Here is a 26,734-nt window from a genome sequence, read left to right as displayed (position 1 = left end):
AACCACCAGAAGTAACCCCATTTTGGAAACTACACCCCTCAAGGAATTCATTTATGGGTAATGTGACCATTTAGACCCCATAGTTTCTTCACAGAACTTATTTGAATTGGGCTCGGAATTAAAAAAAATATTTTTTTTTTCCAATAATAAGTCGTTTTAGCTCAAAATTTCTTATTTTCACAAGAAATAAAATACTCAATTTTGTTGCCCAATTTGTCCTGAGTGCGGCAATACCCCATTTGTGGTGATAAACTGCTGTTTGGGCCCATAGGAGGGCTCAGAAGGAAAGGAGTGCTATTTGTTCTTTGGAGTCCAGATTTTGCTGGATTGGCTTTCGGGTGCCATGTCGCATTTGCAGAGCCCCAGAGGTATCAAAGCAATGGAAACCCACCAGAAGTGACCCCATTTTGGAAACTACACCCCCCAAGGAATTCATTTATGGGTGTTGTGACCATTTTGACCCCATAGTTTTTTCACAGAACTTATTTGAATTGGGCTGGGAATTAAAACAAAATTAATTTTTTCCAATAATATGTAGTTTTGGCTGAAAATGTCTTATTTTCACAAGAAACAAAATACCCCATTCTCTTGCGCAATTTGTTCTGAGTGCCGCAATACCCCATATGTGGTGATAAACTGCTGTTTGGACCCTTGGGAGGGCTCAGAAGAAAAGGACCACCATTTGGCCTACTGGGGATTTTCTGGTGCGAAGTCATGTATGCAGAAACCCCTGAGGTACCAGTACAGTTGAAACCCGCAAGAAATGACCCGGTTTTAAAAGCTGCACCCTTAAGGCATTCATCTAGAGGTGTAGTGAGCATTTTGACCGGAGACATACACCCTATAAACTGTAATGTGGGTTCTCCTGGGTACGGCAATACCCTACATGTGGCTGTTATCAGCTGCCTGGGCACACGGCAGGGCCCAGAGGGGAAAGACGAGGGGGGATAAGCTGTGCGGAGTATATCAGGGTAAGTAAAATTGGGGTAAATTATAAACCAAGGGATGTATGATAAATTTTAAAACACTCTTTCATACAGAGCTCTGGTTTTTCGGGACACGTGTCACATTGATATATTGTGTCCTCCCTTATCCCCCTCTTATAGCAGACTTTGCACCTCTTTTGACTTCTTCCCTTCTTGCCAGTTTGGGGAACTTTTCCTGGAAAGTGTTGCTCTGGTACGATGCATGTGGCCTCGCTTCCAGGAGTTGGAATCATTGATCACAACTCTCTGGATACGGTCCTTGAGACAATTCTCAATCCAATTACAAACTATACTTTCTAAACCTATAGTCCTTAATTTAACAATTAGATGTCTATGGAGGACAGTGTCAAATGCCTTTGCAAAGTCCAAAAACACTATATCCACAGCGGCCCCTCTGTCTAGGCTTCTGCTCACCTCTTCATAGAAACAAATCAGGTTGGTTTAACAGCTTCTGACCTTAGTAAAAGCGTGCTGACTGTCACTTATAATATTATTTATTGTCACATAATTCTGTATATAGTCCCTTAATAGCCCCTCAAACATTTTCCCCACAATTGATGTTAAGCTTACTGGTCTATAATTACCCAGCAAAGACCTAGAGCCCTTTTTGAAAATAGGCACCACATTTACCCTGCGCCAGTCCCTTGGCACCATACCAGTTACGAGAGAATCTTTAAATATTATGAAGAGGGGGACAGAAATAACTGAACTAAGCTCATTAAGAACTCTAGGGTGTAACCCATCTGGTTAGGGGCCTTGTGTACGTTTATTTTATTTAATTTAGCTTGCACCATATCTACATTCATCCATTTCAGTATATCAACTGATATATTAACAGCACTGGCCGCGGCTACATCAGCTGCTCTTTCTTCTGTTGTATATACAGAGCAGAAGAACTCATTTAGTAACTCTGCCTTCTCTTGATCCCCTGTGACCAACTCCCCATTACCACTATCTAGGGGTCCTACATATTTAGACCTTGGCTTTTTTGCATTTATATGCTTGAAGAATTTTTTGGGATTTGTTTTACTATCCTTGGCCACCTGCCTTTCATTTTGTATTTTTGCTGATTTTATTACCTTTTTACAGATTTTATTAAGCTCTTTATATTTTACAAAGGCTACAGCTGTACCCTCAGATTTGTATTTTTCAAATGCCCTTTTTTTGTCATGTATTGCCCTTTTTACAGAAGGTGTAACCCATGTGGGATTTAATTTCAGTCATTTATACTTGCTACCTATAGGAATACAATTTGCACTATAATTACCCAAAGTAGATTTGAAAATCTCCCATTTATCATTTATACCATTATTTGACATTAGTTCTTCCCAGTCTATATCCTGAATTGCAGCCCTCTTCTTGGAGAAATTGGCCTTGTTAAAATTAAGTGTTTTTGCCCTCAAGGTATAAATAGACAGAGGGCGGGAGCTAGCTCCGTCTGGCCAGACTGTGATAGGCTCTCCCACTCCTCAGCCTCCCAGCCTGATTGGTAGAAGAAGGGGTCACTTGATCAGACTTAGGAGCAGGTGCAGACTGACTAACCACAGGCGTCGACATAGAAGCTGTGTCTGGCAGATCCTTTACAGTACCAAATCGATTGCGCAATCGTATTCTCTATGAGGAGGTAACACTTCGGAGGCCTTTTTAGAAAAAACATCAGCGAAGTCCTCAATAAGCTCAGGTAGAGTGTCACCTGCTCAGCGAGAGAAACCAAATTAATGGAAAAACAGGACGTCATGCATTCATTACCCCATTTAGTAAGATCTCCAGTATTCCAGTTAAACATGGGATTATGCATCTGCAACCAGGGAAGGCCTAAAACCAAATCGGACGATAATCCCTGCATCACCAGTACAGAGCACTGCTCCAAATGAATGGAGCCAACAATGAGTTCAAAAACAGGGGTATGCTGCGTAATATAACCATTAGCAAGTGGAGTGGAGTCGATACCCACTACCGGAACAGGTTTAGGCAAATTAATCAATGGCAAAGCTAGAGACATAGCAAATTCCACAGACATAATATTAGCAGAAGACCCTGAATCCCAAAAGGCACTGCCGGTGGCAGACCTACCCTCAAAAGAGACCTAAAAGGGAAGCAAGATCTTATTAGGTTTCATATTTACGGGAAATATCTGTGCGCCCAAGCGACCTCCCTGATGGTCACTTAGGCGCGGAAGTTTTCCGGCTGCTTATTCTTACGCGTAGGACAGTTGTTCACTTGATGCTTGTCATCCCCACAGTAGAAGCAGAGACCATTCTTCCTGCGGAGCTCTCTACATTGTTGGGGAGACACGGAGGCCCCGAGTTGCATTGGTTCACCCGGGTTTTCCGTGGAAGAACGAAGCAAGGGAACCTCGGGAGCCATCATGGGGGAACCAGAGGAGAAGGCACTAAAATGTTCAAGATGTCGTCACTGAGACGTCGGTCAAGATGTACCGCTAAAGCCATAACCTGATCTAGAGAGTCAGAAGAGGGATAGCTGACTAATAGGTCTTTCAGGGAGTTCGACAGACCCAATGTAAACGGACACCTCAATGCAGGGTCATTCCAGCAAGAAACTACACACCACTTCCTAAAGTCAGAACAGTACTCCTCAACGGGTCTCTTACCCTGATGTAAGGTCATCCTCATACACTTCTTTACAACACCCACTTGGTCAAAAGTAAAAACACGCCCAGTTGGGCATTAAGAAACTAAATCTAAAATTACTCATAACTTGCTAAAAAATGATCGTTTTTCAAAATAAAAGCCACTGCTGTTATCTACATTCCAGCCCCGATCAGATTATGTAGGAGATAGGGCACTTATAATCTGGTGACAGAGCCTCTTTAAACCAGCTACTTACATGATCCTACTCACCCATGTCTTCACCCTCCAGTTCTACCCCACTAACTGCATGCTCTGTGAGCAGCAAGCTCCGCTCAAGATTGTCTATCTTCCTCAGTGTTGCATTCTGCTCCTACAGATCTCTAATGCGAGCTTCCAGGTGAACAACATGCTCACATCTGCCACAGAGGTATTCACCCTGGAACTCCGGCTCCAGTCGTACATACATATGGCAAACTGTGCACTGAAGAAAACCTCCAATCTTGCTATCCATTATCCCAGTTACAACAAAACAGCGAACAATTTTCAAAGTAAAAGAAAAGAAGAGTACTTACTGGGGCCTTCACTCCTCTTTAAAACTCCAGTTTTGGGGACTTCCGGCTCCGGCGCTGAGATGTGAGGACGGAGCTGCATGAGCTCCTGAAGCCCTGATCCCCTAACCCATCGCCGCCACACACCCGCAGGATATAACTGCCCCGTCACTCAGCTGAGGGCTTGGTGACGGAACCGGAGGGTTTATGGAGAGATATCTCCTCCGGAGCGGCAGCAGAGAGATCTCCCGCCCGGCCGAACACAGCACACGAGGTGAGGCGCAATCCAAGATGGCGGCGCCGCTGCAGCCATCGCTCTCACAGAGCCGGTCTCAGAGCCCAGAACTCCCTAGGGAGGCGATAACGCTATCGGTAGTTACCGACTCACAGCTAGATTACCGGAAGTTGGCAATAGAGGTGGCTACCCAACTGGCCCCTGACATAAGAGACTCCCTAATAGCCACAGTTACAACAACGCTCCAGAAACTCCAAAACGAGGTGATAGCTCATGGCACCCGATTAGATGAATTGGAACAGCGTGTTGGTCTCATACCTGCATTAGTGGCCTGATGCGAGATAACACCAAAATCAGGGATCGTTTAGAAGATCTTGAAAATCGTTCCAGAAGGAGTAATCTGCGGATTGTAGGACTACCTGAGCATATTAGACCACAGCTTCTCCAGGGGATTTGCGAGATGGAGTTGCCAGAAGCGTTGGGCCTGACCAGATCTTGCAGAGTGGAAAGGGCGCATCGAGTTGGCCCACCGGGTCAGACTGCCAATGCCAAACGAGAGCCGCAAACCAGACCACGCCAGGTGATCATGCGTTACTTGGATTACAATGATAAAGAGGAACTTTTGCGCACTTTCCGGAACCGTAACACCCCTCTACATATAAGGGGAGCAAAAATCATCCTGTTTGCAGATTATTCAGCAGAGGTCACAAGGCGCCGGAGAGCATTTGGAGGGATCTGCACCTCCCTCTACACACGCAAAATCAAAGTTCAGCTACAATATCCGGCTACCCTGAGGATCACACAGACGGATGGCTCCACCAAGGTATTCCACACTCCTGAGGAGGCGACATTGTATGTGGACAAGATCCCTGGATCTCGGAGCCCTAGAAAGTCGGTAGCGGAGACTACGAGTCAAGGTACTGGAGGGGACGGTCACCTTTCATCAGTTTCTCCACCGAGGGACTGTACTTGGTCTGATTTCGCCCGTGCTTCCTCACCCAAGCAACAACGGGCAGAATCGTCCAAGACCCTACATCGACAACGTTCAGACAACCTGCTTGCAACCCTCCCGGACTGATAAGTATATCATACGTGCTAAACGACCGCATTTGATTGTGCCTTACATATATGTGGTTACTGGTTTGGTTGGATGTTACTAGACAAGGTTCCTGCACTATTAGACATAAGCATTTGTTCTTATATTGTCTAGAAAGACCAACTTGTCTTGAAATATGCTGTCTCTGTCTGTAACTAGCAGGGGGCAGGAAGGGGAGGGGGGGATGGGTCACAGATCAGAAAAAAGTGAAGTCATGTATGCCGATCTGAAGCTTGTATCACTGGGATTGCTGGTGACATTCCTGGATGGGTATTTTGTTTTTATGGGTTATGTCAATTTTCTGGCGTTGATTGTTCATGTTGTTATTGTAATGTTGGCAGCAAACTGGAGCAGACACCACCGAGCGGCTACCAAGGTAGTGGGGCTTTCTTGCCTAGACATAGATATTTATGACCAGTCATTATTGAACCTTTTCGGGACACCCAATTTATGCAGCTGACCTCTTGGAATGTAAAGGTGCTCAGATCCCCTAATAAGAGAATGATGGTACTCCGCCATTTAAAAAAACTTCACACAGATATTGCTCTCCTTCAGGAGACTCATTTGGAGGAGAGCGACTTCCACCGCATGAAAAAATTGTGGGTGGGCTCAGTATACGGCTCTTCACCTTGTGGCCGTAAGGCGGGGGTACTTATTTTGATCAATAAAAACCTGGTACATGAGGTAATTCATACTGATTCAGATAAGGACGGACGTCTTCTCCACATTGCTCTAAGCACACCTTGCGGGGTCTTAAGCCTCTACAATGTGTATGGACCTAACAGTGATAATGTCTCATTTTTCCAAGGTCTAAAAAGGGCCCTTTTGTCAGATACCGTCCAGCACAAAATAGTGGGAGGTGATTTAATTCAGTTCTTGACCACAGGGAGGATACAACCCTGAATCCATTCCTACAAGGGCCCCCAGAAAACATGACCGAGTGTTAGGACCTTTGCTGGAAAGCACACACTTAATAGATCCTTGGAGAAGAGGTAACCCTGATGCCCGGGAATTTATGCATTACTCCCACGCTCAACAGTCCTGGTCCAGGATAGACTACTTTTTAATGTCCCCAGCGTTACAACCGAGGTTAGGGTCCGCTGAGATAGGGGATCTAGTGATCTCAGATCACGCTCCGGTACGGGTAGCTTTTCAGGAAATCTATCCCAGAGGGTCAGATTTTATATGCCGATTCCCGGCCCATTTAGCGTCTGACGACACCTTCATGAGACTATTGCGGGGATGGTGGTTAGAATACACCTCAACGAACTCAGGACACAGGGATGACCCCTCACTTTTCTGGGATACGGCCATGGCAGGTCTGAGGGGGAGGATACTGGCATACACCGTAAGTAAAAAACGGGAAATAACGCAAAAATGTAATGCCTCTAGTGCTACACTGCGGACAGCTTATTCATCATACTTGGCAAATTCTACATTAGAGGCTAGACAGGCCTGGATTCAGGCTAAACAATCCTTTGACGAGTGGGCCGCTCAGAAAGAAATATTGCATAACCGTGATTTTGAAGCAACCTTACATAGGTATGGTAATAAGGCGGGCAAATTATTGGCCACTGTGGCTCGAGGAAAACGTCCAATGCAACACGTAGCGAAATTGCGGGATCATAATGGGCGAGAAACATGCGATCCTTCTCATATCAACGCTGTTCTGGCCAAATTTTATGAGGAGCTATACACCAATGCATCTTCCCCTCCGTTGACAGACACACTGTTCGACAAGGTCACCTTACCGGTCATCTCCGCGGAACAGTTACAACTCCTAAACGCCAGGGCTACTAGGGAGGAGGTAGATGGGGCAATTAGGAATTTAAAAAATGGTAAGGCGCTTGGCCCAGATGGTTTGACTGGCAAATTTTTTAAAGCAATGCGGGAACAGGTTACTGAGACTGTTGTCTCTTTGTTTAACAATGCTTTGAGAGAGGAGGGATTACCACCATGTGAAATTATTGCTAAAACCCGGAAAGGAGCCCTTTTGCCAGGGTCATATAGGACCATTTCGCTTATTAATGTAGACGCCAAGCTCCTTTCTAAAATTATCGCTGATAGGTTATCGAATATAATGCCACACCTCATAGCCCCAGAACAAGTAGGCTTTATTAAAGGTAGGTCGGCGGTCACTAACATTAGGATGGTTCTTGCAGTGTTAGACAGGGTACAGCATAGTCCATTTCCTAAGGAACATTCGGCGTTACCTTTACTAGATGCAGAGAAAGCTTTTGACAATGTCCGATGGAAATGGTTGGATGCTGTCCTGGATAGGAAATAACTGGGGCTTTCAGGATTTTATTACACCACATTTACAAGGACCCTAAGGCTAGAATTTCCACACCGGGCTTTCTATCTCAACCATTCCGTCTGTGCAAAGGCACTAGGCAGGGATGTCCGCTGTCGCCTCTATTGTTCAATCTGGCTTTGGAGCCTCTGGCGCGCTATTTGGCGTCATCCAATTTGTATACGGGTATAATGGTAGGGAAAATGGAGGTCAAGGAAACGTTATTTGCAGATGACATACTTTTATTTCTCTCAAACCCCCTTAAAGATGTTCCGCGTATTTTCCAGGCATTGAATGACTTTAGGAACTATTCAGGTTACAAAGTTAACACGTTAAAACGTCAGTTATTGGACTTGGGGACACAGGATTCCGCATTTAGGCAGTCCCTAGCCACCCTGGATGTTGAGATCGCAAAATCAAATATAACTTATCTGGGTATTAAGGTGCGTCGGGCACCTAACTCCCTATATGATTTAAACTATCCTCCTCTGATTCATGATATCCAAGCGGATCTTTTGAGATGGCACAGCTTACCTCTATCATTCATGGGAAGGTTTTGCTTGGTCAAAATGTCGGGGTTTGCGAAACTACTCTATCCACTCCAGACTATCCCTCTTCTGGTTAAACACTCGGATATTAATATACTCAATTCATCCTTTACCAAATTTATTTAGGGGGGAAAGAAACTGAGAATAGCGCTCACGAAACTCATGATGCTGAAGGCTGAGGGATGGGTTCATTTTCCCAACATCCGGGGGTATAACCTGGCGTGTTTGAGCAGACACCTGCTAGATTGGAAACATGACACAGGGTTTCACTCTAACACTAGATTGGAGAGACAGCTAGCAGAACCTTGGGATCTCATGGCTCTGGTGCACACAACATTTGCTTTCCTCCCGAGGACCGTCAAGAAGTCATCTCTCTTACGAGATACCATCATTGCCTGGAAAATATTGCGCAAACATTATAATCTTCCATACCGTATCTCAAAACATATGCCCTTATGGCAGCACCCGGAGTTTGAAGCGGGAGGATCTAACAAACTATTGTCAAACTGGAGGGAGAAAGGGATAGCAACTTTGGGGGATATGTTTCATGCACAGGATAAGAGGTGGTTGACCCTGCAGGAGCTCCAGACTAAATACAACTTTGTATGGCATCAGCATTTACAATATTTGCAAATAGTAACTCACTGCAAAAATAAACTTGCGGATATAGCGGATGAGGTCCCTTCTAACTTGTTTGACTCATGGTTCTCGGACAATCACAGACGCTCCATTTCCCAAATATATAGTACTCTCAGACCATTACTACTGAAGATGTCCCCTGAACAGGCCTTTGGGAGATGGGAAAAACTGTTTAGCTTGCCAGGTATTGAAAAGCATATTGAAATGGGGTTGGTGGACTTTCATGGCACATATTCATAACGAGAATTGGAGGGAAACCCAATTGAAGATTATACATCAAGCAATATATGCATTCACTCTGGCCCCTTCCGTCTCACAACCAGATAGGAAAACATCCTGCCCTAGGTGCAATACCCCAAAGATGAACATGTATCATGGCCTTTGGGCATGCGCACATATTCAGCCATTCTGGAGGGAGATAACATCCTTATTGCAGCAGGTGGGCAGGTTCAATGGGATTGTGGGGCCAATGGAGGTCTTATTTCATGTACGACATGATGGAGAATTGGAAGAGGCGGAAGTGACACATCTTTCCCCCATGGCTCATGTCACACTGATAGTGGCGAAGAGATGCGTACTCCAGAACTGGCTGGTAGCAGATGTACCAACCCAGAATATGGTTGTCCAGGGGTTGCGGAAACTGTTCTATCTAGATTGCATTAGCATACTGCAAAATAAGGACACGCGGGGTAAGAAATTCTTTGAGAAACGGAAGCTTTTTTTCACAAATCATTTCACTAGTGCAGAACGAAGGGACATCATAGGCCCATTCACAGGATCGCCTTGGTACTTGATTGAGGACCTCAAGGGCACTTTAGGGGCACTGAAGGTATCAAGCAAATAATGCTTATATCTCCTATTTTATTTTTATTAATTTTTTTCCCATGTCATTAACTAGTTACTTGGGCAGGGGAACTGTTCCACGAAGCTCCAGTTTTCGTTGGTTAGATAGTTAAATGATTTTATGTAATCCTGTTTACAGGGATACCCAACAATTGCGATAACAGGATATATAGGCCGGCGTAGATGACGGCTGGATAGTTGTCTCCCTGACCTACCATCCATGATTGAGCCTACTTTAGATAATAACATTAAAATTAATACCAAACTTTATTATAAATATATTAATGCCAAAAAGATCTGATAATATTGGCCCTCTTAAAGATGAGCATTGGAATATAACTGTGGAGGACAAAGAGAGGGATGAGATATTGACTACCGGGATATAAATGAATGGTCTGTCTTCCCCAAATGAATGACACCAGAGACTTAGTATGGGTATAAAAGTGGGGATAGGCCACAGCTTTATTAAAGCATGGAGGAAAAAACCTTGACCGCAGCTAACACCGGAAGATCTTAATCTTGTTGAGTATACCGTCACCTCGCGTGCCCCGCCACTGTTGCCGCGGTGGGCACGTCTTAGTTGGTACGGCAGGTGACTGTTCTCCCATAGTCCCTAGCCTTAACGGACAAGGCCCCTCCACACCGCCAGCTGTCACTAAAAACAAGGAAATAAAGGGAAAGGATGAGTAATATAAAAGTTACACATATAACAGTCAATGGCACACCTGCCAACACGTCCAGATAGTTAAAACAACATAACCGACTTTAAACAGAAGAACAGTGCAATATCAATTTCCAAAGAAAAACAAGCGTGGAAATAACCAAATGTTAGGGTGGGCGGGCAGGAGGGTTCTTTCCAAGGGGCAGAGGGGAGTCAAAGAGGAAGTGATTCCCCTGGATAACAAACTTTATATGGTAGGGAGGGGCCACCCATCCCTGATAAAACCCACCCTACCTAGGAACCCAGACTGCTGGGTAAATCCCTTAAGGAAAAAACCTTGTCCGCAGCTAATACCGGAAGATCTTGATCTTGTTGAATATACCGTCACTTCGAGTGCCCCCCCACCGCTGCCGCGGTGGGCACGTCTTAGTTGGTACGGCAGGTGACTGTTCTCCCATAGTCCCTTGCCTGAACGGACAAGGCCCCTCCACACCGCCACAGGAGTGAGGTGTATCCCTATACCGAGCTCCTACTCCCGCCAGCCAAAAGAAAAAGCGCCCTATCAATTGCATCCTGCAGACCTGACAAGAAAATGTCCAGCCCTATGTCATTCAAATGAACACCATCTTGCAGCATCAAACCCTTGTTATCCCCTTCCAATAGGCGATGACGTATGATCACCCTTCCTCTGGACCTAACATGTCGAGACACTCGCATGTTGACCATACGTCTCGCCCTTTCAATGGCCGAATGGTTGCGAGCATCATTCCACAGAACCCTAGGTACTATCTCTGACCACACTATGAACAACTCCGGAGAAAATGTGGCAAAACGGTCAAAATCAGCCCTTATGACAGAAATGAGTTCCACCACCTTAACAACATAGGTCATTCCCTCCAGCATGCACGACCACGACTGCTGGTCCGTGCGTAACTTTGCTCAAGGCGACCACTTCAGAGAGAACCTGGAGCCATTTAAGACCCCTAAAACATTTCCAAGCTACATCCGCTTGACGGAAGCCGAGACTGGTACCCCCGGGCCGATAAGACGCTCGCTGTGCAGCCCAATAAATGTAGGATTGGCCCAACAGCCACACCAAAGGCCTCTTGAAACATATAATGAAAGAAAAACTGAAATAATTAACAAACCAACAAATGCGGGTGAACATAACGGCGGAAAGCGTCCGACTTCCAACGCCCCAATCTTTTAACATCTGCCTCAGACATGCCCCCAGCCTCTGGGGGTTGCTATCTCCGTGGACCAAGAAATACAAAGTATGGGAGCACGGCCCGTAAAAAGCAAAATATAGGACATGTTCTATCATTTGCGGTACACTTCTACGGCCCGGACACCTTCCCGTAAATAAACGGGAAGGTGTCTGCGGACAATAGAAGTGAATGGGTCCGTAATTACGGAAGTTTTTTTACGGTCATGTGCATGGGGCCTTAGGGCTTTTTTCTGTGGGACGAGTTATATTTTTTTAATGCCACAATTTCGTGGTACATATAACTTGCTTAGCTTCTTTTGAAACTTTTTTTTGAGGAGAAAAATCATCAAAAGTATTTTTTGCATTTTAAAATAACGCCGCTTACCATGCAGTATAAAAAACATAATACATTTACTAGCTGGATCAGTACAATTACGGCGATACAAAATTAATACAGGTTTTTTTTATGCACAATGAAAACACTTTTATAAAAAAAAACAAAAAACTAAAGTATTTATTTTTGTGTTGCCATATTCTAAAAGCAATAAAAAATTTATTTTTCTGTCGACATAGCTGTATGATGGCTTAATTTATTGCGGGGCGACTTCTTGTTTTCATTGGTACCATTTTGAAGTACCTACGACTATTTGTACGCTTTTTATTTAGTTTTTTGGAAGGCCCAATCAGCAGTAAACGGCTCTTTTTTTTATTTTATTTTTTTTGTCATAGTAAAGCATTTTGTAAGGGGAAAAAATGGGTTTTATTATTTTTTGTTATAAATTATATTGATCCATTAATCTTTTTTTTTACATTTTTGTAGTCCTACTATCCGATTGTTGGATCGTTTTTTATAAAACACCTCAATACTTCTGTATTGCAGTGTATTATGCCTGTCAGTTTAAAGCCAGGATCGCAGAGTTTTGATGCACTTTTTGGTGCAGTTATTGAGGGAAGCCAGAAGCTGATCCAAGTGCAAAGAAAGGTATAAAGAAAAGACTGATGAACCTCCTTTCTTTTATGTCCACTCCTGTATGTGTGATCCTGGCCTTAAACTGACAGGCATCCTATTAGGCCCTGCATTTTTTTAGGCCTCCAGCTACCATGGAAGCCATCGGTACCTGACGATCACGTTGAAGGGGTGTAATGGGATGATAGAAGGAGCCCCTTCCCTCTTAAACCGTTTGGATGCCACAATTGACCTATTTACCGCGGCATCTAAGGGATTAAACAGCCAGAATCGGAGGTTTCTTCAATTCCGACAGGAACCACCGCTCTAAACAGCACAGGACGCATGCTGGGATTAGGGCACAGCGTGATGACATAAAGTCTCCTCAAGACTGCCATAAGAACTTGTATTGGCAGGCTTTAAGGGGTTAAGAGGTGATAAAAGATTTCTAGACTGTAAGTTTAGGAGGATAGATAGATAGATAGATAGATAGATAGATAGATAGATAGATAGATAGATAGATAGATAGATAGATAGATAGATAGTATATAGCAGTATCACTGTATAAGTGTGTACTGTATATAGCCGTGTTATGTGTGTATAGTATATAGCGATATATGGTTGAATAGTATGTAGCCATATGTGTCTATAGTATAAAGCAGTATTATATATGGGTACAGTATGTAGTGATATTATATGTGTGTACAGTATATAGCAGTATATGTATAAACAGTTTATATCCATATTATTAGTGTGCAGTATATTGCCATATACATGTGCATAGTATGTAACAATATGTCTGTATAATATATAGCAGTATTATATGTGTGTACGGAATATATCAGTTTATACTTGTGTACTGTACATAGCGATATTATGTGTGTACAGTATGTAGAGATATTATATGTGAGTGCAGTATATACCAATATATGTGTGCACAGTATATAGCCATATTAATTATGGGTATAGTATATAGCGATATATGTGTGTATAGTATATAGCGATATATGTAAAGTATATAGCAGTATTATGTGTGTACAGTATGTATTGATAATATATGTGAGTGCAGTATATAGCAATATATGTGTGCACAGTATATAGCCATATTATTTGTGTGCATAGTATATAGCGATATGTGTGTATAGTATATAGTGATATGTGTGAATAGTATATAGCGATATGTGTGTATAGTATATAGTGATATGTGTGAATAGTATATAGCAATATTATGTGTGTACAGTATGTAGTGATATTATATGTGACTATAGTAGATAGTAATATTATGTGTATGGTATATATTGATATTATATGTGTGTATAGTATATAGTGCTATGATATAATATCGAAGTACAGTATATAGCAGTATAATATGTGAGTACAGCATATAGCGATATTATATGTGTGCACATTGATAGCAGTAGTATATGTGTGCACAATATATAGCATTATTATAAGTGAGTTCAGTATACAGCGGCATTATATATGTATACAGCATAAAGTTGTGTTTTATTGTGCACAGTATACAGTACAGATCTTTAAGCAGTGTATTTGTAAATCAATTTGAACTAAAGTGGTCTGATATTGTTTGATAGATAAACACTTTCCTACCTGGGTATATTTTTTATTTTCCTGTGGCGGTAGTATTGAAGGGGCACCAAAATAATTTGGCACGGGGCGCCCCTATGCTTAAGGCTGGCACTGACTAGGCCTAATGGTTTTCTCACTTTTGTGCAGGTGGAGCTGCATCACAATAAGTAAAGAAAGATTTTATTCACCTTAATCTTTCCATCTTTTGAGCGTTTTTGTTAAAAAGGGTTAATTTATCTGCATATATTTCTAAGGTCCGATCAAATTTAAATAGTTGCCCCGTCTGGATAACCTCTGTCATAGCGGGGAAGCTCCCCACCAAGGACCTGATTAGAATGGGCACCATGTAATACTAATGTATGGCCGCCCACATCTAGACCTTTGTCAATCAGATGATTGCTGGAGAGGCTGCATGCTGGAAGGGGGTTATCCGGTTGGAACAAATCCTATAAGTTTGTTAATGCCAAGTGTGAGGGGGTGACGGTAGAGGCCCCCAGGTGGTGGATGCCTTGGGTTTATCTACTGTATAGGTATAAATAACTGGACTAGAAGGAGGAGAGATGATGTAGAATGACAAATGTGTCATAATATATAGTGTTATATGTACAAAGATAGGACACATGGCGCAGCACATACATATACATGGAGGAATGTGGTGCAATGCTGGGAGTTGTAGTTTCATAGTAGCTGGATAGCCAAAGGTCAGAAAGCATTGATACAGATAGAGGCTGTTACTAGTGACACAGGTTATATAAGAGGGCAGATCACATTATTGTACAGTAGTCATATAACTGAGCCCCATCGTTTATTAACACTTACATCACAGTGGCCTCAACTCCTATGTCACAAAGTGATGATGTCACAAAGCGATGATGTCACAAAGCGATGATGTCACAAAGAAATAGAATGAGAGTGAGTGAGAAAAGAGAGAGATTGTGAGCGCCGTCTAGTGGAGAGAAAAGTATTGGTGAGTACCCAGTTTATTCCATTTGTTACACTCAACAAGGCTGATAAGACTTTTCCTGCAGATTATTATGCACCTTACTCCCCAGCCGCACATCTAATTCTACAGCAGCTGATTGGCACAGCTCTGCTGCATGGTCTTGGGCATCATATGAATAGAGGCATATATATCAATGTGACACCTGGGTGCTGTAAATTCAGGGGAGGAGGTATTGTGTGACGCATCCCACCATTATCTGCGTGGGATATGGAATTATCGTTTTAACAATAATCATACAGTAAAGATCATTCAATAGGATACTAACAAAATCTCACAGCTGCCAGATTATCAGACGTTCTGGATTATGGAACGGTCATAGTTAAAGGATTGTTTTATCAAGTAAACCTTACCGATAAAAAGTCGCCCATATGATCAGCGGATCGCCACGTGTCTCACTCCTGGAACCTCAGGGCATATGGATAGAAGTGGTTTTGATGAGACAGCCCCTTTATAATGTTCAGGAAGACAGCGCAGTGAGACCCCAAATACGCAGCTAATGTTAGTCTATGAGTTTATGTACAATGGCGTGTATTTCGCTGGTGCGGTTTCTTTGTACAATCTATGTAAAAACAAAATTCAGCATAATTCATCAGATCCCATATGAAAGCCAAGTTTTCCCCATAGTGCCTTTCTCTGTCAGACGGCGTATGGAGCAAATCAGAATCAGTATGGAACCAGTGCAGCGACCAACACGGAGATCAATTTGTCTGTTTTGCCCATCTGTATAAAACGCTGTATTGGTTTATTATTATTATTATAAAAAAATCGTGTGTATGAGGCCTTAATGTGATTACATAATAAGGCTGCTTTATTCCAGAAACAGCGCCACTCCTGTCCATTGGCTGTTTCTGGTATTGCAGCTAAGCCTCATTCATTTAAATGGGGATGAGCTGCAATAGCAGACAAAGACCATGGACATGAGTAGCGCTGTTTCTGTTTAGAAAGCTGCCATGTTTTTCTAATCACCTACAACCCATTTAATCAGAAATCTCAACACTGGTTCTCTGTTCAGTCTTCTGGTTTTGTGAGATTCCATATTATCTATCAGAATTTCAGGGTTAATGTGACGCTAATGGTATAAGGGGGAATTTACATGCAGCAAAGTTGTTGCAGAAATTTTAGCAACTCTCCCATTCATATAAATGGGTCTTGCAGAAATCCATATTCTTGCTGCAGAAACAATCAGATAATTGGAACTAATTGTCAGCCAGAGAAATTCTTACAAAAAATCTGTCGCATGTGAATATACCCTGATGGTAATAAAAAGTTATTAAATATTATGTCCCTTTCCCATCTCCAGAGTTTACAGTCTCAGAATCTGTGAACATGGCGTCTTGCCATGAGAACATTGATGAGGAGAAAGGCCTATTGGCTCCTCCATGTGAGATAAACGAAGACGATGGCGAAAGCCCCAGCGCACAGGACGTGCATGACCGAACTGGAATCTCCTACACAAGATCCATCATTACTGTAGGGATTCTCTTCTATATAAATCTTATATCCTACATGGATCGGTTCACTATCACTGGTAAGTGGGGGAGGGGGGGGTTACTTACATTGTTTTAGGGGGGGGGGGGGCTTTATCAATGCTGTAGCTGTGGAGGTACCTAAAATAACAGCACCCTGAATGTCTTCATATCATACATGTAGTCTAGTTAAAAGAAAACTGCACAAAACATAGAGTAACTTTACATGTAGTTTGCAATGCTTTTTTAAATAGGGACAGTAAGGGACAGTCACTAACACTTATAGAGACAGTCGGGGGGACACGCGTACAGTACCTAACACTCATATGGACAGTCAGGGACATGAGTACAGTCACTAACACTCATAGGGACAGTGAGGGCAGGAGTACAGTCACTGACACTCATATGGACAGTCAGGGACAGGCGTACTGTCACTAACACTTATAGGGACAGTCAGGGACAGGCGTACAGTCACTAACACTCATATGAACAGTCAGGGACAAGCGTACAGTCATTAACACACATAGGGCTTGTACAGTCATTAACACACATAGGGACAGTCAGGGACAGGAGTACAGTCACTAACACTCATAGGGACGGTCAGGGACAGGCATAAAGTCACTAACACTAATATATGGACAGTCAGGGACAGGTGTACAGTCCCTGCTGTTATCCCTATATATCTGTATACCCTATACAAGCCCACTCAATGCTTCCCCCCTATAGTATCCCCCGGTTCACCTCCTGCATCCTCCATAATAACCACCCCACACCTGCTGCGGCGCTTCCCTCTACTTCCTTGTGTAAAGCCGCGCCGCCATGGCACCACTCCCGGCCGCACCCTGCATGCCTGCTCAGCTGCTCCCTGCACATCAGCCATCCTGCCTGACCGTGCCACAGTAGGAAGAAGGAAGGCCTGGAGAAGGACGCCATTGTAACACATCTACATACAATGTGGATACGCCATAAATGTGTATAATGGGAATCCATGCATTGTCTATAGTGACATCTCTCTTTTTTTCTGACAGGGACGCTGCCATACTTACAAAAATCATTTAATATGAAAGACAGTGGATCTGGCTTGCTGCAAGCAGGTAGATATTAACATAAAATCTTATTCTGTAAGTCACCTGGAATCCGCCATTTTAGCCCCTAAACCAATATTCTAGAGAAGGTGACCAATCTATTCACTGGAGTCTCATGATGTTACTGACACAAGGTTGTGATGTCATCAGTCTCTAGTGAAGAAATAAGATTCAGTCAGGGGAATGGACAGCTGATGGACGTACATAATGGTGCCTGCTGTGAATGGGCTGGGGGTCTGAGAACCGCAAAATAGGAAACCAGATATACTACATCAATTTCACTATAGGGCAAAAGGTGTCGCACAGTGAAGCTTTACATTAATGAATGAGAGGGGGAGGGGAATAACTAAAGTGGGGGATGGGGAGTGAGGTTTAAATGCAGGATTTAATATAATTTGTACATTTAAAAATTAATTTTATTTTGATTTTCATACTCCAGTCTTAATATAAAGAAGGTTGGAGTAAAATGCACCTAATGTATAAATAGGTGAATGTCCTTTAAAAAATTCCGAAAATGAATTCTACGCCAGCCACGAGCAGGATTTGCTCTATAATTTACTCCAATTTCTGGCATAAATTATGTTGAATTTGTCGGGCTGCAGATGGCAATGCCTCCTTCCGCTGAGCTCCATCTGCTTTTTAGAAAAGTGGCGCACGTGTCAAATATGGCACAAAACTCTAAATTGATTTTGCAAATTCAGGGCATAGAAAAGTTAATAAATCTCATCCACTGAGTCTTCCCGGTCGGGACTCTTCCTTTCACGTCTTCTCTGTTCCTTCTCTTTCAGTCTTCCTCTGCAGCTTCATGTTGCTGGCTCCAGTATTTGGATATTTGGGTGATCACTGGAATAGGAAATATCTGCTATGCATTGGTATCACCCTCTGGTCAGCCGTCATCCTTGGCAGCTCATTTATTCCTGATGAGGTAACATCCTGAGTTCATTATTACTGGGGTTTTACAGGATTATCACATTGATGGCCTATCCTTCTTCCAATGACGTTTTTGTGACGAGATGTAATACCAGGTACAGCCACCCTTTCGGACAGGCCACTGTGCCTGTGTAAACAATGGAAGAGACACATCGCTCACAAGAGTGCCACGGCCCTTTATTGTGATAGTCTGTGGTCCTGGAGTTCAGACCCTCACTGACCAAACATTCATTGTCTATCCTAAGACTAGGCCATCAATAAGAGTCCCAATGTTAAAGATTTACTGAAGATTTTCTGAATGATTATTTTTTTTCCTCTTCCCCAGTATTACTGGCTGTTTCTGCTTATGCGAGGATTGGTTGGCATTGGCGCTGCAAGTTACTCCACCATCGCCCCCTCCATCATCGCCGACCTATTTATAGCAGACCAGCGCAGCCGCATGTTGTCCATCTTTTGGACTGCTATCCCCGTGGGCTGGTAAGTCTCCTGTGTAAACACATAGAATCCAGTACTTATGACAAGAGGTCCTCTGAATATTTAAAAGGACCTTCTAGTATAGATGTAACTGAGTTTGTATATTGGAGAATTGCATGATCTGCAGTTTACATATAACCCTATGACTAGCAGAATTGATCTTACTGTAAAGACTATTGTGATTTCCTGCTATCACTTCACATTGTTCCTGATCACACCAAGATCAAGGATGAAAAAAGTGTCTAATATATATAATGTGTGCATATGTTTATACTGTTAATATGTCTGTATATAGTTATATTTGTGTGGAGATTATGGCCCATTCTTAACTTTAAAACTTCTTTTTTGCCTATTAAGTGGCCTTGGATACATCATGGGTGCTAAATTGACAAGTGCTATTGGTGGTGACTGGCACTGGACTTTGCGGGTAAGTGAGAGAATTGCAGGATTCCTGCAGGCAAACAACGATTTCCCTGTAAAGTCTTATTATTGGAATTGCTCCCCTTATCTGCTGCATCGATGAACAATAAGTAGGACACTTGGTTGCAGTTCCAGCTCTCTGAGTGTCCTTCAGGAACCTATAGACAGTCCTTTATGAACACTGACATATGGGTGTTTGTTTTTTTAGTCATTTCCTATTTTTCATTTCTTAAATCTGGTTTCAGTCACTTCTATTTAAATATATAATATACAATGTCTCCTTCTTCTGAACAGGTCATTCCGGGTCTGGGGATTATAGCCGTCCTACTGCTTCTCTTAATTATGAAGGAACCATCCAGAGGAGCCGCGGAACAGAATGGTCAGAAACACACAAACAACAATTCTTGGATTACAGATGTGAAAGCTTTGCTGAAAAAGTGAGTGTTTTCTGTATAGTGATGGTTGTCGCTGGCTTTACCCCGTGTCTCTTGTGTCACTTACATTTCTCTCTCTCTCTCTGTAGCCCGAGCTTTATGCTTTCCATGCTGGGATTCACAACAGTGACATTTATTTCCGGCTCCCTCTCCCACTGGGCTCTATCATTCTACAAGCGGGCCCGGGTCCTCCTATACAGAGGTGATCCATGTCAGACTGTAATATGTCAATCTGATGACAGGTAAACGCTTATTTACTGGGTGTGCCAGGAGGTTGTGAGGGGGGCTCTCTGCCATTATGTCCATACTCTTCTCTTCTTGACCTGACTTTTGGGCAAGGCTACACGGTGAAGGGTCAGGACTCCTGGTAGAAGTCTTATTATAGGGTGGGTTCAGACGTGGTGCGTTACATGCAGATTTTACTGAGGATTTGCTTCAGATTTCAACATTTGCATTGCTAAAGGTGAAATCCACAGTGAAAATCTGCAACAATTCCCCAAAATGTGATTGCAGTACATACAGTGTTGCGGATATTTATTTGCCAAATCTTCAACAAATCTGAAATCTCCCCCTATAATGTATATAGACTGCTACATGACTGTCTGCTCTATACTGGCAAGATATTTAGGATAGGTCCATAGAGAGCCCTGTCTGTATCCTGTTGGTACAACATACATATGACTAATTGTTCCTGCAGGGAGCGCATGTACATATTCCATACATACAGGTTAGTAATGATTAATCAATCCTGCAGGGAGCGCATGTACATATTCCATACATACAGGTTAGTCATGATTAATCAATCCTGCAGCGAGCGCATGTACATATTCCATACATACATTTTAGTCATGATTAATCAATCCTGCAGCGAGCGCATGTACATATTCCATACATACAGGTTAGTCATCATTAATCAATCCTGCAGGGAGCGCATGTACATATTCCATACATGGAGGTTAGTCATGATTAATCAATCCTGCAGGGAGCGCATGTACATGTTCCATACATACAGGTTAGTCATGATTAATCAATCCTGCAGGGAGCGCATGTACATATTCCATACATACAGGTTAGTCATGATTAATCAATCCTGCAGGGAGTGCATGTAAAGACATCTGCCATTGAATGAAGTTTAGGGACTAAATCTTTACAAAGATGAAGATAGTTGGAGTAGTAGTCATACTAAGATCCTTTAATCACCCTTTATATCCAATTTTTTACAATCCATCTGTTAACCTCTTTAACCCTTCCTTTGCAGCCAAATTTTTGGGATGATCACTATCATCACCGGAATCGTAGGAGTTGGAGCTGGTGTGGAAATAAGTAAAAGGTTCAGGAAGGTCAACCCCCGAGCAGATGCATTAGTCTGTGCTTGCGGAATGCTTGGCTCCGCCCCTTTCCTGCTCTTGGCCTTGACCTTGGCAAGATTCAGTCTTGTGGCCTCCTATGTAAGTTGCTGATGAACAGCTTGTTGTGATTGATGTTTTTCTGTTAATAATATTAAAAAGGGTGAAAAAAGCATATACACAAACATATAGTACCTGTAGATACATATATACAAACGTATAGTACCTGTAGATACATATATACAAACTAACATATAGTACCTGTAGATACATATACACAAACGTAGAGTACCTGTAGATACATAGACACAAATATATAGTACCTGTAGATATACATACACAAACATATAGTACCTGTAGATACATATACACAAACATATAGTAACTGTAGGTACACATACACAAATATATACCTATACTTAAAAACTGTATATACCACTGGATACCATACACATCCAAATACACAGCTTTACAAACACATAAACACACACATATTAATACACATATACTGTACATTATTATCCAGTGTAAGGTCTATAGGCAGGTTTATTGCCCCCCTGTGCAGCACTTGTGTTCAGGGTAATGGATAAACACTTGTACTCTTCCCCCTTCACCATCCAGTCTTTTCTGAATGTTTTCTTTTCACTACAGATTCTCATCTTCATTGGGGCGTTGTTGCTGACGCTGAACTTTGCCATTGTGGACGACATCCTCCTGGTGAGTGATCATAGCTGAAATGACATTTATTTAGGCTTTTCTCTGTTTTCCTGCGTAGTCCATGAAATGCCAGTGACTCTACAATAACTGCCAGACAAGAGACGGAGAACATTATAAGTGTGGACTGCGCTGTTTGCAGATATTATAATGCAGATATTTGGTCACTTTGTCTGGCTGCCATTGTTGAGTTAGGGTCAGTAACGTCCTGTCTACTCCGAATGTCCTCTTGTTTTAGAGTGTGGTGACCCCCAGAAGACGCTCCACAGCGGAGGCCTTACAAATCATTGTGTCCCACCTGCTGGGTGATGCATGGAGCCCATATCTCATCGGAGTGGTAAGTATTAGTCACATTATCTTCCTAATGGGTATATGAGAAAAGTCTTAGCCTGACTGACCCCCAGTGTGAACAACACACAACAGACAAACATTACACATGAAGCAGACAGCACTAATACAGTACGCAGACACCAAGCAGACATTATCAACATTATCAACCCCCAAAAATCATATAGTACACATACAATGCCAATACAGCACCGATAGTATACCTACTCAGCATATAGACAGAACGAAGACATGACATAGAGCAGTCATACCACATACATACAGCACAAATACACCAGAAAATATTCTTACCCTGCCATTGATAATCTTCCTAAGAAAAAAACATGCAAAACTCTTGCCAATAAGTAAAACTGGGGCTAGCAAAGTTTTAACCAGTGCTCCTCATGGGCTGAAGGTCGGAAGCTCCTCTGCTAACTATGGTGAGGAGTTTCCTCTTGCCACCTCCTACCATGTGCTGTCACCAGATTTCCTGAATAGTATCCAGCATCTACTGTCTGGAAAAAATATATACACTTATTGTGTTATTTCTCATAATTCATCTTACATAACAATGTGTCGTCTTCTTATCCTCAGTTATCTGACCTCATCCGCAAAGGGAAGCCGGAATCTGACCTATTGATGTTTAACAGCCTGCAATATGCCCTCATGGTCTGCGTTTTCGTATCCGCTATTGGAGGAGGGTTCTTCTTGGCAACTGCCCTCTTTCTTGAGAGAGATCGAAAGAGGGCAGACATAGAGTCCCAAGGTATGTTCCCTGTCTGTATGTGTATGTTCAATGTTTACTCATGCCTCCTGCAGAATTAAAGTGGAGATCCACCAGTATGGTCAGAAAATGTAAAATATGGACTATATCAAAATCTGTATATTCTGCTTTATGGGATTTTTGATTGATTTTAATTTGTCTGACAATTTAGTCTTGTGTAAATACCCGGGACATCTCAGCTCATTAATACTAGAGTTCCTGATGCTTATTAACAAGTGAATATCTGCTATTGGTCCAGGGTGCAGGAAGATTAACCCTTTTGCAGCCAGGGTTTTTGGACATTTTGCTTCTAGCAACCTGTAACATTTTCACACTATTGACATGTATAAATAAAACCTAACTTGCAAAATAAAGTCTCATATTAAACCCTTATGCCTATATATTTTGTAAAAGAGGACACCTCGCACATTGTCAAACTGCTTTTCTGCACTTTATGCACACAGGCACAGTCGTGCAATTTTGTGTCAAAATTAAATTTTTCATAAAAATGCATAAAATGAATATTTGTAGCTAAAGGTGTGACCCAAACAGAAAATTAGATGGTACATATAGGTGCATAATTATGATTATGTAGCTACATAATTTTTCTTTCCCCTATACAAATGCTAAGGCTTCGTCCCTTTTTACCCCCAGATTAAAGAAGTTGCTGCAAAAACATGACATTTTTTTATGATTTTGCAAAATTTGCGGCAAAAACACAAATTGACAGCAACGTGTGAACACACACTGAACCTAATCAATAATCGCAAATCCCTCAACCTAATCTAATAAGTTTTTTAGTGGAAGTAGTTGAACACAAAGACATTATGGTGATTGTTAGTGGGTGAAAATGACTTTACTGACTGATGGAAGTTTTTTTCCATCTATCAAATATGTTTTATTTCATAAAATACATAAATTGCATAGATTTAAAGATATCAAATCAGAGCACTGATTGGTAATCTGGGCAATAAGGCCAGATTTTATCTTAGACAGTTTTGATGAATGAGGCTCATAGTTCACAATCTGTAACTTCTCTTGTAATTAACCATCTAGTATTGTAAAGCAGAACAGTATTACATGTGAATGATCTGATAATGTATTCCTACCTCATTAATCTTATTATTTTGTTTTACCTCAATAACAGGATGATGCATTCGGACATTTATTTACACCATACCTCAAGATCAGAACATTACATCTTGGAATGTCCATGGCTGAAATACAAGAAAGGCATCAAAAACTAAAAGTATCAATATTTTGGAGCTCTAAAGACTTTCACCATAATGAGCAGCAGGGCTCTGCTTTGCTCAAGACAAAACTATAATGTTTCCAAACAACCACAAATGGATTCTCTGCATGCAGAATCAAGAACACCACACAGCATAAAGTCAACATGTATGCAAATGGCAGGATACCAAGCAAGTTGGCAGTGGTAGTCATGACTACAAAGCTGCCATTGCCTACTCTGTTACTGGTTCCAGTGGTTGAAACATTATAGATACTATACCGACAATTGAGGAAACTGGACCTAGATTGTCTGCAATTCCAAAGATTGCTTGAGGAAGAAAACGAGACCAACCTCACAGACTCATTTATATGGAGCTTTCACTGACTTCTTCCTCAGAAAAGCATCCCAAGGAATTTGCAGAAAAGACTAACAGCAAACTTAGGTCCACCTCAAAGGAATTTTTTCTGTGCCTGTGGCTCGGCTGAGTCACAGTGCCAGCCTGGAGTTGACTAATATTTGGACTACAGATCCAAATCCCTGGAGTCCTTGTGAAATAACCTCACAAGGAAAGACAAATGTATCTGCCTGTGGCTCGGCTGAGTCACAGTGCAAACTTGGACTTGAAAAATCTTTGGACTACAGGACTGTATTCCAAAGAGAGCCTTAATGTCGCAACAAATGATAAATGTCTCTGCCTGTGGCTCAGCTGAGTCACAGTGCCGAACGAGACCCGAATTATTTGTCAAATAACATCATAACAAATAACAAATGTCGCTGCCTGTGGCTCAGCTGAGTCACAGTGCCAAATAAGACCTTACAAAGAATGACAAATGTCGCTGCCTGTGGCTCAGCTGAGTCACAGTACTATGATGAGTTTTACCTACCACCAATGGCAACTACCAACAAAAATGCAAAACAACGCTTGCCAAACTTTAATACCCTTCATCTTCATTATACCAACTAAAGACACTGCAGTTATATACCATCTTTAGATGAAAGGACGAATTTTAAGACCATCATGTTCATGACTGCTTTTAATATTCTTACAAGTATACCAACTTTATGGAAAAAATGTAGTCATGCTATTTTAATAAAAATATATGATCCGAAAGATAGCGTTTTATTATATAGGTAGCACATTATTATAGTATACTGTCTTTACTTGCTGGTTTATTACACATTCTGGATTATTAGATAGATATAGGGAAATGCTTCTGAAAGTTATAAAAACCTATCAAAGGAAGAGTCAGGATTGAAATGCAGGAATAGTCTAAAAATGTGATTGTTCCACAAACAAAACGTTTTTCCTATTCACAGGATGTCACGATCCGTGGGTATGTGGACCAACTAGTCCGCACCGCCGTAGCAGAGTAGCAGCTGGCCAAACAACAGTCCTACTACAAGATTACCTTTAATAGTCCAGACAGTAATGGAGGCTCGGCACGGATGAACTTGTAGACACCAGACGTGGTGTATATCAGCAGGCGTGACCAGTGGCATAACACGACTACAACAGCTTAAGGCGTAGGAACAGATATAGCATGGGTTATAGGATACAGGTAGCAGAGCACGGGAACAACGGGAACAGGATAACACTAAGGGACCATTTGCTAAGACTAACATGGGTAAACACAACAATGCTCAAGCAATGAATGAAAGGGCAGAGCCCTTTTTATAGTCCAGGGTGATCATAGGCTAATTACAGATTTTCCTCATGTGTGTGCACTGGCCTACGTGAACTAGTGCAGCAATGCGGAAGTGAGTGTCGGCGTCTCTCAAGGGGGAGATGCCACCCGAATCTCACTTGTCCATGGCCATGGCCGTTGGGGGAGCATGTAAGCACAACAGTCTGCGGCTGTAGACGTTACACATGAATGAGACTCTGATTGGAGTTGTTCAATTTCCTTTTATTCTCGGGCTGACCAAGACCACTATAATGACTTATGATATCTGAGGAAATGGTTGCCCAGAGATCTTTAGACCCTCGCTTCTATAGGGCATCCCCAACCTCTGTTGCAACACAAATTCATACCCCAGGCCACAAATAAATTCAAACACCAAATTCATAAATTAATTTAGAACCCCAAACCCCGTAACTAATTTAGACCCCAGACCCCCAAATTACTTGAGACTACAAACCAGAGGCCTAAATTAATTCAGTCCTCAGAATAGACACCTACATTATTTCAGACCCCAGGCCAGACCCTTAAATTACTTCAGACCTCAGACTATTACATTACTATAGACTCCAGACCAGAGCCCTACAATACTTCAGACTCCAGACCCCAATATTACTTCAGACCCCTAGAACGGGGTTTAGGGGGCTCCGTTTTAGAGATAGGTGTGGTTCCTAGAAGTGGG

At 42.3% G+C, this 26,734-nt stretch overlaps 1 protein-coding gene across 1 annotated transcript; it reads left to right on the top strand.

Annotated features, from left to right (window-relative positions):
* The first annotated feature begins 16,991 nt into the window (after positions 1 to 16,991).
* On the top strand, positions 16,992 to 25,475 carry LOC142656627 (protein spinster homolog 1-like). Its single transcript, XM_075831551.1, has 12 exons — positions 16,992 to 17,022; positions 17,678 to 17,743; positions 18,523 to 18,659; positions 18,990 to 19,141; positions 19,496 to 19,565; positions 19,853 to 19,995; positions 20,082 to 20,234; positions 21,251 to 21,440; positions 21,990 to 22,055; positions 22,291 to 22,389; positions 22,974 to 23,145; positions 24,290 to 25,475. Exons 1-12 carry the CDS (start codon positions 16,992 to 16,994, stop codon positions 24,292 to 24,294), a joined length of 1,284 nt encoding a protein of 427 aa, XP_075687666.1. The 3' UTR covers positions 24,295 to 25,475.
* The last annotated feature ends 1,259 nt before the right edge of the window (positions 25,476 to 26,734 follow it).

Source organism: Rhinoderma darwinii, chromosome 6, assembly GCF_050947455.1.
Source record: "Rhinoderma darwinii isolate aRhiDar2 chromosome 6, aRhiDar2.hap1, whole genome shotgun sequence".
NCBI lineage: Eukaryota > Metazoa > Chordata > Amphibia > Anura > Rhinodermatidae > Rhinoderma > Rhinoderma darwinii.
This window is presented reverse-complemented; position numbering and strand designations above follow the sequence as displayed.

Excerpts from the sequence above, each read along its gene's own strand:
- LOC142656627 (XM_075831551.1), top strand. The coding sequence starts at position 16,992 with ATGAGTACAGTCACTAACACTCATAGGGACA. Across the intron at positions 17,023-17,677 it reads CACTAACACTCATAGGGACA|GGACGCTGCCATACTTACAA; the intron begins GTGAGGGCAGGA and ends TTTTTCTGACAG. Across the intron at positions 17,744-18,522 it reads ATCTGGCTTGCTGCAAGCAG|TCTTCCTCTGCAGCTTCATG; the intron begins GTAGATATTAAC and ends CTTCTCTTTCAG.